Raw genomic sequence first — 13,814 nt, 5'->3', positions numbered from 1 at the left:
GCCAGTTTACCATGAAAAGAATGCAAAGTATATATTATATGATACTGAAAATTGAAAAGGACAGAAACTTAATATTAGTTGCCATAATCTCTAAAACTAGAATGTGTTAGGCTTTTTTTTTTAAAGTGGTACAAAAATAAACCGTTATCTGCTAATACTCATGGAGTTAATTGGATAGCAAAATATTAAATGGTACTTTTCACTAAGTGATTGAGTGATTTGGTATTCATTTAAATAAAGCCTGTTAGTATTCATCTGATGTTAAAATAATGTTATGACGTTCTCCTTATGTTCATCTAAGTGTATTAAATAATGTTGAATATAATCATGAGTCATCTGAAAACAGGCAGAAAAAACTGGAGCATTTGTTGAAATTTGTCAATACCAGCGAAGAGCAAGTGATTAAAAGAACACAATGAAAAATCTATTTATTATTCTCTACGATCTGCATGTTGGATTTTCCTTCCTTAATAATGAGCAAACTGCAAAATGTTTATTCTACGGCTTCCACTTGAGTAGCTTTAGAAACAGAATGTGCTTCCATAACAGTATTAATCCTTTTATCGGCATAGTTCTGCATTTAGGTTGCAACAAAATGCACTCTGTACAGCATTAACTTATATTTCTTTGAGCACTGCTATTTTAACTTTTTGTTTGAACAATAAGTTACAACTATACGACAGCCTATGAATAAACTGGATGCAATTAAATGAAGCATTCAGCAAAATAATAATATTACTGTGTTTAACAGACAGAAGTAAAATTTTGAGATCACTTCATGGGAACTGGAACTTAATGTTGTTTTGGTATTTTTACAACCAGAACTGTAGGTGAAAGATTCTCATTTATCTCTTGAGTATAATATCTGTAACCTAATTCAGATTTATGATTAATACATTGAGCTGAGTAAAATTATCTAGAACAATTCTGTAAATATAGTCATCTCAACAAATTATTGTATTTTTGTTGTCAATCAAATTACTGAGAAACGTCAATCTTATTCAAATTCAGTCCATGGGAGTCTAATATTGGCATCAGAAAGATTTGTATGACTGGAAGTTAGTTTCCCCATCCTCAACCATTAGAAATCATCTAGCTTTGGTAAAGCATTCTGTAATCTCAACCAATCCACATCTAGATTGTGGTAAATCCCATGATAAACTGAAAGACAAGAAATGAATTACAGCATAACATACACTGAATACAGAGCATCTCTACAGCAGTGAGACTGTCCTCCTTCCGGTTTCACTAATTACACAATAACCAGAGAGTTGACAATGTATTTTACAACCACTAATTTTTATAAACAATACCAGATACTAATTCAGGGAATCATTCCAGCCTATTCATATAAACAGCTTTTTAAAATGTGTGGCATACCCCAATGTAACCTCGACAAGCAAGCAAATAAAGAAAGGTTCTTACACTGTAGCTCTGTCTACTGCAGTTTATGCCTCAGCTGACAGTTGCTGAAAGCACAGTCTCAGGATCGTAAATAACCAGTTTCATTTCACAAAGCAATTCAAAGAAGAAGGTACAGAAGAAAATAATGCTGAAGCTTAGAGTTAAGCAAATGGCTTATAATTTGAATAAAAACTGTCAGGAAACTTCTATAAAACAGGTTTATTCTGAATTGCAAACAAAAATAGAATATGAAAACAGTAATATTGTTAACAAATCAGCTCTTTTAGTTTGCTCATATTTTCAAGGAAAATGCTTTCACATTTCAATGGTGCAAGGAAAGATGACTGGAATTATGCTGTGACATATATATATATTTAAAAAACTCACTGTAAAATATAAGTTTATATAGATCATCACATTTAAAATTATTCTGTAACAACTGAAAGTGGAAAAAAAATGTCTTAAGAGACCAATACCTGGTCTTGTTGCTGTTGGCTTCCCCTCCCCATGTTAGGCTGCTCCTTCATGGCTGTCATTGTAGATTTTGGGCACACTTACTCACTCGCAGTTCAGTATTAGGCTCCTAACTTGGCAGCTGATGCATGACAGGTCTCTTTCTTGAAAGCCTGAAAACTGCAGCTGAAGATAACAGCAAAGCAGGAGTAGCCCCTGAAGTTCCCACTGCCTGGCCTGCCAACCTGCTGCAAGTCCCCTTAATCAGGGCAAATGCTGTAATGAAGCAGCAAATGCGAAGAGGCGGTTAAAAATTAAACTGTCAAAACACGAGGCAGTAGGCAATCAGTTGACAAGGTGCCAACACATCTGTGTGCTGTAATTCACATTCTCAAGGAACTTGGGAACAAAAAGACAAGGCCAAGGGCAAATCTCAAAGCTCAACTGCAAGCATTTAAAACCTTACTGTCATGTCAGTAAATGACAAAGTCTGACAGGTAAGCTCTTGCTGCTCTCTGCTCTTCTCTTCTGCAGTGTTCACTGCCACTGATTAGCACATCTGGAGGAAAATCAAATGTCAAATTCAGTTTCCCTCCCTCAGTTGGAAGAAACCATTTCAAATGAAAAAAGGAGGGGGGAAATGATCCTGTGAGCAGCAATGATCAAGCAGCAGCAATAAGCAGGCCACTTAGTGATTAGTCAGGTCCTTCCTAGCAACCTTGCATGTCAGTACGGATGCAAGTGCTGCCTCATGCAAATTAGCAGCCTTAATAAATACAGTGACCCACAATGCTGCAATGTGTATTCTTTAATTATGCCTGCTTGTGAGAAATAATGAAACCTTAAAGTAGTGACTGCACAGAGATAGCTTGCTGCATTAAAATATCAATTAACTCATCTCCATGGAAATACATGAGAGTTGTTAGTGCAGCCTTAGAGGGCAGTCAATATGCTGTGACTAAAGACAAATCAAAACAGGTCTGTTGTATTTTTAAAAATCTGTGTAAAAAGTGGATGACTTTATAATAACTAATTATGAATGCTTTATAAGGCAATACTTTAGAAATTTATGCTTTTACTGAAAAACAACTGATAACCACAAATCTTCCCATATTTCAAAGTCAAATTACTGTATTTAAGATTGTGAAAATATGTAGATTTCAACTGATGTAAATGTGATATTCATGTCTGTATAAATATTAATCATTTTCAAAATCAGTTTATAAAATCAACTGCACAGAATGCACATAAAATACATAGAACATTCTATTAATATTTTTGTAAAATAATTAATTCAAACGAGCTTAATGGATTATCAGTTTATTACTGCAGTGCCAGTTTCTCATTTCTGAATAATTGATAAGGCAAAAAGGATGCTATTTTCTCCTGTGCTGCATTATTATCTAATCACTTAACAGGAAATTGTTTGCTGTTTAAAATATGGCACTGTATGTTAGTTACCATACAAAAGCAAGCTGTCCAGTTGTGCTGTTCAATTCATTATTTGATTGTGAACAATTCCAGTGATTCTTTTGGCAGGACAGAAGGAGGTAAATTTACTGTGAGTAATAATGTCAATCTTTGGAAATGGGATACCTTTTTGGCCTCAGTTTTATCCTCCAGTTCAAACACTCACAACTAAGGTCCAAACAACCCAATCCTGAGCAAGGCTTTCTTTACTTTGTCCATTAACACTGACCTCAGAAAACCTTGCTTTTCTTTACTACACCAGTGTGAATATTTTGACTCCCCCAGATCAGCAATCCTTCTGAACTGAGTGGCATTGCCCATTTAGTGCCAAATTATCGGCAGTTTTGCTGTTCAGGCCTATGCCCAGTAAAAGTGTCTGAGATTTCTAAAACTTGTTTCATATAGGACTCTTATTGGCAATGTTGTTAAAACACTTGAATTCCATCAGTCCGCCCTGGATTTGAACCAGGATCCCAGAGATGAAAGGATAGTGCACAAATCCATCTATACACATTACAATTTTTAACCACTCGGAGCGCCATAGTTATTTCTTCCTGCGGTTCATTTTAGACAATATGATATTGAGACCAGCTGCACTACATTAAAAGCTTTGATCCATACACGCTACAAATAATTACTCCGTGTTTGGAATAAATTATTGATGTTTATGTAGGGTAAATAGTTCCTCACAACATCCTTTAGCCCCTTAGCCTAGCATAGTGTGCATGATCAAAGCACTTATATAATTACTTATTCATTATACATGATACCAGCATACAGTGGCAACCATCAAAAATGATTTGGAAAGATAAAACAAAATATACAACAAGCTGAAACATTAATTTATAGGATACTCTGGCTGAAGGGAATAAGAAACATAATAAAACAGCAAGAAAAAGGAGAGAAATGGAACCGTTAAATGAAAGAACTAGCATAATCAATGTTTTAAAGTTTAATTTTAACTAATGCAAATACTAACTAGTTTAGCAATTAGACAACAATGAAATAATTGGGGCTATGGCTTTAACATGCCTATCATTGGAAAGTTTTGAGGATCATTTTGTCGACAAATTGCAATTGCTGTCTTTAATGTATTAAACACAGGTACGGGTCATTCTGAGCTTGTCAACCACAATAAAAATATACTACTAACAAAAATCTGTTGGTCATGTTCATCCATTCGGAAACAGATTAGAGAGATTGGTGGTGAAAGAATTCAGTAAGTGTTAGATTCCCATCATAGGTAGCCTAACTCCATATGACCTCATTCAGTATATAACCTTGTCTGGGTTTAATCCATTTAAGAACAGTAGTGGCACAGTATGCTAACAGGATTGTGCTTTCATTTCTGGAACCTAGGCTCAACAGCAAACTAGATGGATGGAAAGGAGGCCTTCTCCCTCAGCCTTTAAATCAGTGTTAAGATTAGGAGTTTCAAATGAAATGAATTTAGATGATGCAAATCAACATAAGAAAGTTGTAGAATGCATACTGAGGCCAGGATTTTATCCGGGCGATTGGGGGTCTCAACCTCCAGCAAAATGCCGCTGAGATCCCTGGATTGCCCCTTCAGCCAATTAGGCACTTAACTGGACAGCGGCAGGCCTTCTACAGGATCATAGACCCTGAGAACAGAAGTCCCGCTCTCTGAGAGTTGCCCACCAATCAAAGGCTGGAAGCTGTTTAACTGAGCTGCACCAATGCAGAGGTGGCACTTGTTGCCGGTGGGGTACCCACCCAAGGCCAAGGAGCAGTCCTGGACCCAGGCCACAAGTAGGTCAGGTGCGGGGGGTGGGCGGAGGGGAAGAGGTCTCATGGGGTATGGTAGTGGGAGAGGGATGTGTAGGGGGGTCAGCAGTGAGGGCAGGGCAGTGGTTCTCAGTGGGACTTCCCCTTCCGATGCTGGGCTCCTCATTCAGGCACTAAGTACCTTTTAACGAGGGACCCCCCCCCACCCTCTTCCCAGAGCCAGTAAGCAACCCGCACGTTTTTCCTTGCAGTGCTTCCCGTGCTGCAACAGGTCCACCTGCCGCTCACTAATTGTGGTGGTGGCAGGATGAGGCCCTTAATTGGGCAATAATTGCCCACTTAAGGACCTCAATTGGCAACAGGGTGGGGAGGCCGTTCACAGGCCTTCCCACCCCAGAATTAATTTCAGCAGAGGCGGAAAGGTTGTGGGGTTCTCCCCCACCCCACCAATTTATATGCTCTCCATGCCTCCAAACCTACCATGGGGGGAGAGCATAATATTCCTCCCTTGAGTTTCAGGGTACAGTAAAAGAATTTAAAGATAAAACCTCTTCCCTCTAAATGCAAAAGGATTCTTCAGACAGGCATGGCACAAAAAACAGCTGCAAAATTTCACTAAAATTCCTTTTTACCTTCAGTGCCTGGAGGCATGGTGGCACAACACATCATTCCAGTGACCTAAGTTATGGGGTTCTGCTCACAATTTTCTGATCTCCATTTTGAGTAGATGATGAAGAGAAGTGAGGCATTTCCACAGAGAAATCATAGTAGCAGTATCATGGTATGATAAGGCACTGATGAAGGCCATTCAGCCCCTTATGCCTGTGTTGGCTCTTTGATAGAGTATTTCAATTAGTCCTGCTCCCCTGCTCTTTTCCCATAGCCCTGTGAATATTTTCCATTCAAGGATTTATCAAATTCGATGTTAAAAGTTAGTTTTGAATCTGCTGGATTCAATGCAGGAATATGCACAGGTGAAGTTAACTGTAGCTCTCGGTAATCAGTTATGGAATGGCACTGGTAGAGGTCTGCTAATATTTTACTGGTACACTTTGTTAGCCAGAAAATGGTATGTGGTGTTGAGGAGAGAGGAGAACCAGAACAGGATGTAAATTGCCCCCAGTGTAGGAAGGTGATAGGGAATATGGGATTACTGTAGAATATGGGATTACTGTAGGGTTAGTATAAAGGGGTGGTTGTTGGTCGGCACAGACTCGGTGGACCGAAGGGCCTGTTTCAGTGCTGTATCTCTAAATAAATAAAAAATAAAAATAAAAAAATAAATTTGGGAGAGGAGAGAACTGGGGAGGTGGAGGTAAAGGAGGAGAGCCAAAAGCAATGGCAAAATAATAATTCTTTGAAGAGCAGTTCTGATGTAAGGTCACAGATCTGAAATGTTAACTGAGCTTCTCTCTCCACAGATGCTGCCTGATCTGCCGAGTATTTCCAGCACTTTCTGTTTTTATTTCAAATTTCCAGCATCCAAAAGTATTTTGTTTTTATTTTAGAGGAAGGAGGCAATTCTGGATCTAGTCATAAGAAATAAAGTGGACAATAATATAAAAGTAGGAGAACATCTAGGAAACAGCAAATATTGTTAAGTTTAATATAAAAACATGAAAAATAGAGGAATAAAGGTGCTTGACTGAAAAAAGCCAATTCCACTGAAACCAAAGGGAATTTGACCAAAGATAAAGGTAGATAAGACAATGGATAACTAATAGGGAACTTTCAAACAAGAGATGATTAGGGGACAAACTAGGTATATTCACGCATGAAGTGAAGGGGATGCAGCAAAACTGGAATTTTTTGAATGATTAGAGAAATTACAAATACAATTAAAACTTTAAAAAGAGGTACATTACAAATCTATGGCTAATGATAGAAAGAAAATGTGCAGCAGTGTTACATTGGAAACCTTTTAGGCCATAATTTCATATACGAGGATGTTTAAAAATTATGGACAGAGCCTCTGCTATTTCATCACTGACTTCCTTCAGCAATCTGGAATATATAACACAGGGGCTGAGGGTCAGTCATTTTTAAGGAAAAGGTGATGAAAGTGGTTGTGAAAGGAAGCGGGAAAGGAGCAGTATCTAGGGGAAAGAAACCTTTTAGAATGTCCACCAGCATAGGACCATGAAGGAAAGGTAAGTAAAGGAACAGAAACGGAGCATCATGGACTAAAGTAGAGGAGATCCTTGAGGATGGTTTGGGCTAGGAGGGCAACGGGTACCTGACTCAATGGTGCCAAAGAAATCCAGAAACTCCTGAGGTTGGTAGAGACAGGGTAGAGGGATTTAAGGAGGTGGTTGGTAGTGGGCAATATTTGCCCTCTCGGATGATCCTAAAGTAGTGGGCACTTTAGGTAAAAGGACCCTTGATGTTGTCCAGCCAGATCTTGCCTTAGTACTACAGCATTAATGCACCCTTAGACATAGGGAGCAAGGATGATGATGAGGAGGAGGAGATGATGATTAACTTGTATTTATATAGCATCTTTAATGTCATAAAAAAATGCCAAAGTGCTTCACAGGAGCATTATAATCCAAAATTTGACACCGAATCACATCAGGAGATATTAGGACAGATAGCCAAAAGCTTTGTCAAAGAGCTAGATTTTAAGGAGTGTCTTAAAGGGGGAAACAGAGACTAATTGTTTTAATGGGGACTTTGGAATCAAAGTTGGAGGTCAGGGTGTGGTTAAGCAGATCAGTAGCTGTAGAAATGTTGTGCTGAGTGGAGGGCCAAAGACTCGACAGTTGGAATTCTGAAATTGCAGTTGTAAGTGAATTGGAATAGAGTCTATTTCCAGGAAAGGAAGAAGTTGGGTTGGGAAGGGCGATGGGGGGCGGGGGGGATGTTAGTTGAGAACGATACAAGGAAGTGTTCAGAGATTACCTTATTTGTGAATGATTAGAGTAGTGAGGCCATGTGAGATGTCAAGGGCAGAGGTGGCTGTGAATATGGGTTGGGGAGTTTACATGAAGACAGAGATTAAGGGAGGATAGAAGGGCAATGAACTCAGAGGAGAGAGAGAGCAGATTGAGGTGGAGGTTAAAATCACTGATGATAAGTCACTCAGGGCTGAAGCAGAGGGAAAAAAGCAGTGAAGATATCTCAGTGAGAAAATATTCATGGTACTTGGGTGGCCAGTAAACAATGAGTATTTTAAATGAGAAGTGAAGGGGTGGAGCAAGGGACAAAAGTAATGGTAAAACTTTAAAAATAATAGAAGATTGTTCTATTTCGGAAAGCCAGTTGATGAAGGATATTACTGGAGCCAATCTTTACTCAGAACATAGAACATAGAACATTACAGCGCAGTACAGGCCCTTCGGCCCTCGATGTTGCGCCGACCTGTGAAACCATCTGACCTACACTATTCCATTTTCATCCATATGTCTATCCAATGACCACTTAAATGCCCTTAAAGTTGGCGAGTCTACTACTGTTGCAGGCAGGGCGTTCCACGCCCCTACTACTCTCTGAGTAAAGAAACTACCTCTGACATCTGTCCTATATCTATCACCTGTCAACTTAAAGCTATGTCCCCTCGTGTTTGCCATCACCATCCGAGGAAAAAGACTCTCACTATCCACCCTATCTAACCCTCTGATTATCTTATATGTCTCTATTAAGTCACCTCTCCTCCTCCTTCTCTCTAACGAAAACAACCTCAAGTCCCTCAGCCTTTCCTCGTAAGACCTCCCCTCCATACCAGGCAACATCCTAGTAAATCTCCTCTGCACCCTTTCCAAAGCTTCCACATCCTTCCTATAATGCGGTGACCAGAACTGCACGTAATACTCCAGGTGCGGCCGCACCAGAGATTTGTACAGCTGCAGCATGCCCTCGTGGCTCCGAAACTCGATCCCCCTACTAATAAAAGCGAACACACCATATGCCTTCTTAACAACCCTATTAACCTGGGTGGCAACTTTCAGGGATTTATGTACCTGGGCACCAAGATCTCTCTGCTCATCTACACTACCAAGAATCTTCCCATTAGCCCAGTACTCTGCATTCCTGTTACTCCTTCCAAAGTGAATCACCTCACACTTTTCCGCATTAAACTCCATTTGCCATCTCTCAGCCCAGCTCTGCAGCCTATCTATGTCCCTCTGTAAACCTACAACATCCTTCGGCACTATCCACAACTCCACCGACCTTAGTGTCATCCGCAAATTTACTAACCCACCCTTCTACACCCTCATCCAGGTCATTTATAAAAATGACAAACAGCAGATCCTTGCAGTACACCACTAGTAACTAAACTCCAGGATGAACATTTGCCATCAACCACCACCCTCTGTCTTCTTTCAGCTAGCCAATTTCTGATCCAAAGCACTAAATCACCTTCAATCCCATACTTCCGTATTTTCTGCAATAGCTTACCGTGGGGAACCTTATCAAACGCCTTACTGAAATCCATATACACCACATCCACGGCTTTACCCTCATCCACCTATTTGGTCACCTTCTCAAAAAACTCAATAAGGTTTGTGAGGCTCGACCTACCCTTCACAAAACCGTGCTGACTATCGCTAATGAACTTATTCTTTTCAAGATGATTATAAATCCTATCTCTTGTAACCTTTTCCAACATTTTACCCACAACCGAAGTAAGGCTCACAGGTCTATAATTACCAGGGCTGTCTCTACTCCCCTTCTTGAACAAGGGGACAACATTTGCTATCCTCCAGTCTTCCGGCACTATTCCTGTCGACAATGACGACATAAAGATCAAGGACAAAGGCTCTGCAATCTCCTCCCTGGCTTCCCAGAGAATCCTAGGATATATCCCATCTGGCCCAGGGGACTTATCTATTTTCACACTTTCCAAAATTGCTAACACCTCCTCCTTGTGAACCTCAATCCCATCTAGCCTAGTAGTCTGTATCTCAGTATTCTCCTCGACAACATTTTCTTTCTCTACTGTAAATACTGACGAAAAATATTCATTTAACGCTTCCCCTATCTCCACTGATTCCACACACAACTTCCCACTACTATCCTTGATTGGCCCTAATCTAACTCTAGTCATTCTTTTATTCCTGATATACCTATAGAAAGCCTTACGGTTTTCCTTGGTCCTATCCGCCAATGACTTCTCGTGTCCTCTCCTCGCTCTTCTTAGCTCTCCCTTTAGATCCTTCCTGGCTAGCTTGTAACTCTCAAGCGCCCTAACTGAGCCTTCACGTCTCATCCTAACATAAGCCTTCTTCTTCCTCTTGACAAACGCTTCAACTTCTTTAGTCAACCACGGCTCCCTCGCTCGACAACTTCCTCCCTGCCTGACAGGTACATACTTATCAAGGACACGCAGTAGCTGCTCCTTGAATAAGCTCCACATTTCGATTGTGCCCATCCCCTGCAGTTTCCTTCCCCATCCTACGCATCCTAAATCTTGCCTAATCGCATCATAATTTCCTTTCCCCCAGCTATAATTCTTGCCCTGCGGTATATATCTGTCTTACATTTATTTGCAGAGTGAAACATTACAAGCATACACCTCCTAACTCAAACACCCCACAGTTTTAATAAGCATTTCTTTATATGTGCTCAAGTGAAACCCCACTTAATGCCCTCCATCTGCATATATTTAAATATAATTGACACACAATTAACAAAGAGCACAAGACCTGGAGGATCAGATACACAATATTTTAAAATTCAGAAGGCTCCTTAAAAATGCAGCAAACAAAATGGGATTCTGGACTTAAAATTAAGAGCATAGAGTACAAATGCAATTATTAGTTAGGGTGCAATTAAAATAATGTGTCCTTACATTAGGATGAATGTGAAAGCCATACAGAAGGTACAAGAAATGCTTGAATATGATTCAAGAGATGAGAGATTTTAATTCAAAAAGGGGGCTCTTTTTACCAGAACAAAGAAAAGTAACGGATCACAGATCAAGGTGTTTAAAGTTAGGAAGTATTTTGATCAATTAAATAAGGAAATATATATTCTGGCCGGCCAATGAATCAGCAATTAGAAGACACCAGTTTAACAGCATCACAAAAGACCTTACAAAGTAGTTAGGGGTAAGTTTTTACATAAATGGTGATTTAGATATAGATCACCCTATCAAAAACAGTAATGGAATGAAATCCATAATAGCTTTTAAAAAGATAAGTGGATAAATACTTCAAAAGAAATATTTAAAAGGATATGGAAAAAGGCAGAGAAATGGGACTAAGTGGAGAACTCCTACAGTGAACCTTCTAAGCAGGATGAGCTTAATAGCCTCTTTCTGTACTGTGCAATTCTATGATTTGATAATTCTAAATCCACCTTGAGATAATTACAGTAAAAATTAAAATGAACCTGATAGATTAAGTTCTAAATCATTTTTGTGCAAGCCATCAAACGTTCTGCATTCCATCTTTACAAAAGGCATTAATTAACATTTCAACCTCGGAAGAGTATCCCTAAATATAGATTTCAAATCATTAAATACTTTAGAATTCTAAACCTACTGTCAAAAAACTACAGCTCTGTGCAGATTTTTGTTGCAGAATCCATCATTGACATATTGGAATTTAGGAGGATAGGAACTGAAGTAGGCCATTCTGCCCTTTGAACCTCTTATTCCAATAAATTAGATCATGGCTGATCTATACCTTAACTTCACTAGCTGCTTTTACTCCATATTCTTCGATACCTTTACCTAACAAATCAATCTCCACCTTAAAAATGTCAATTTGATTCAGCATGTACTGCCTTTTGGCAGAAGAGAGTTCTAGATTTCCATGATCTTATGTATGAAAAAGTGCTCCCTAATTTCTCTCTTAGATGGCCTAGTTTTCATTGTAAGATTATGCTCCTGTTCTAGACGCTCCCACAAGAGGAAATAGTTTCTCTGTAGCTACTCTACCAAATCCCTTTATCATAGGAACATAGGAACAGGAGTAGGCCATTTAGCCCCTTAAGCCTGTTCCACCATTCAGTGAGATCCTGGTTGATCTGCGACCTAACTCCATATATTCGCCTTTGCCTCATATCCCTTGATAACTTTGGTTAATAAAAATTCAACGATCTCAGATTTAAAATTAACAACTTAAAATCATTATCATTTTACAGACCTTCATTAGATTATCTCTCAACCTTCTAAACTCAAAGGAATACAGACCAAGTTTATGCAACCTGGTATAAATCTGATGAGTTTGCATTGTACCCCAATTAAGGCCAATATATCTTTTCTGAGGTTTTGTGTGCAAAACTGAACACAGTACTCCAGATGAGGTCTGACTACAGAACTTAAGCATCACTTTTCATTTTTGCATTCCAAACCTCTTGAGATAAATGTCAACAGTCAACATTCCTTTAGTTTTTTTATAATTGCTTTTTGCACCTGTACACTAGCTTTTAGTGATTTGTGTTCATGAACATTTAAATCCCTTTGCTCTTCCACAATTCCTATTCTCTCACCATTAGGAACATAGTCTGATTTGTTTGTTGAGATCCAAAATGAATATTGTCCAAAATATTGAAAGTAAGACAGCCATCAGTATTGATTTGAGTTATTATCCATTGATACTCTAGTCATGATAATGTCAAATACAATAAAGTGTACCAGAAAAATTTGTTTTCTGGTTGTTAACTTTGTAACAAGGGGAGATGGGATCAAGGCCCAGCAGGGCTACCTGCCCCCACTGGGATTTTCCAGTTTCTTGACAACAAGGGGCAATTTAACTGCCTGGAGGCAGGCATCCAGCAGCAGGCCGGAGGGCCAGTGCTCCAGGCAGGCCTACAGGCTCTCCCTGCCTGCCTGGGTGTAGTTGCATCCAAATCCCACCCTGTAGAGGGATTCCCCCCACCCCCAACCACCACTCAACCCACCCTCCATCCTCGCAACAGTGGTGGCCTGGCTGCTTTTTCTATTTTTTATTTGAACATTTTTAAAAGTTAGTGAGATGGCGCCTTCATTTTGAAGCACCCTCTCAGTTACTTACCCTTTACTGCAGTCTGCTGCTTCTCTCAAGCTGGAAGGGCTCTGATTGGCCCTCCAGCTTCAAGAGTCTGCCTGCCACACTTAATTGTCCAGGGAACCTGTCTTCATGCAAATGAAGGGGGGAGGGTCACCCTGGTCAAAATTCCATTTCAGTGACTGTTTCCACTCTTCTCTGCACCCCGCCCACCCCAACAGCAGGCTCAGGACAAAGAAACAGTCTCAGCTCCTGCTTCCTGCCTTCAAAACAAAACATTCATCCGTTATTTCTCAAGAATATGGCCTCCTTATTCTTCCTACCAAAATGTTTCACCTCACATTTACCAATATTGAATTTGATTTACCAGTTACACACCCATTCTGCGTGTATATCAATGTCTTCCTATATTTTGTCATAACCTTCCTTGGTATTACCTATACCTCCCAATTTGATGTTGGCTGAAAATTTTCAAACTGTTCTTCTGATTCCTAAGTCCAGATTGTTTATGTAAATGGTAAATAACAGTGGTCCTTGCACCACTGTTTAACCCCTACTCTCTGTTGCCTGTACTGTAGCCAGCTTGCTATCTAATCTGCTACTTGTCCCCGAACTCCACATGTTTTTTTTAAATTTTATTTGTTCTTGGGATGTGAGCATTGCTAGCAAGGCCAACATTTATTGCCCATCCCTTGAGCAGGTGGTGATGATCACCTTCTTGCACCATTGCAGTCCATGTGGTGTAGGTACACCCACAATGCTGTTAGGGAGGAACTTCCAGGATTTGGACCCAGGGCCTCTGAA

At 39.7% G+C, this 13,814-nt stretch overlaps 1 protein-coding gene across 1 annotated transcript in view; it reads right to left on the bottom strand.

The window, feature by feature from the left end:
* LOC137371955 (inactive dipeptidyl peptidase 10-like) overlaps positions 1-2,255 on the bottom strand; it is a 939,618-nt gene extending 937,363 nt beyond the window's left edge. The window contains exon 1 of the mRNA XM_068035118.1: positions 1,881-2,255. Within this exon, the coding sequence (XP_067891219.1) occupies positions 1,881-1,940 (60 nt within the window). The 5' untranslated portion in view covers positions 1,941-2,255. The remainder of the gene's footprint in view (positions 1-1,880) is intronic.
* Positions 2,256-13,814: the final 11,559 nt, after the last annotated feature.

This window comes from Heterodontus francisci, chromosome 7 (assembly GCF_036365525.1).
Source record: "Heterodontus francisci isolate sHetFra1 chromosome 7, sHetFra1.hap1, whole genome shotgun sequence".
Taxonomy (NCBI): domain Eukaryota; kingdom Metazoa; phylum Chordata; class Chondrichthyes; order Heterodontiformes; family Heterodontidae; genus Heterodontus; species Heterodontus francisci.
The sequence above is the reverse complement of the archived record's forward strand: the minus strand, read 5'-3'. Positions and strand labels throughout refer to the sequence as shown.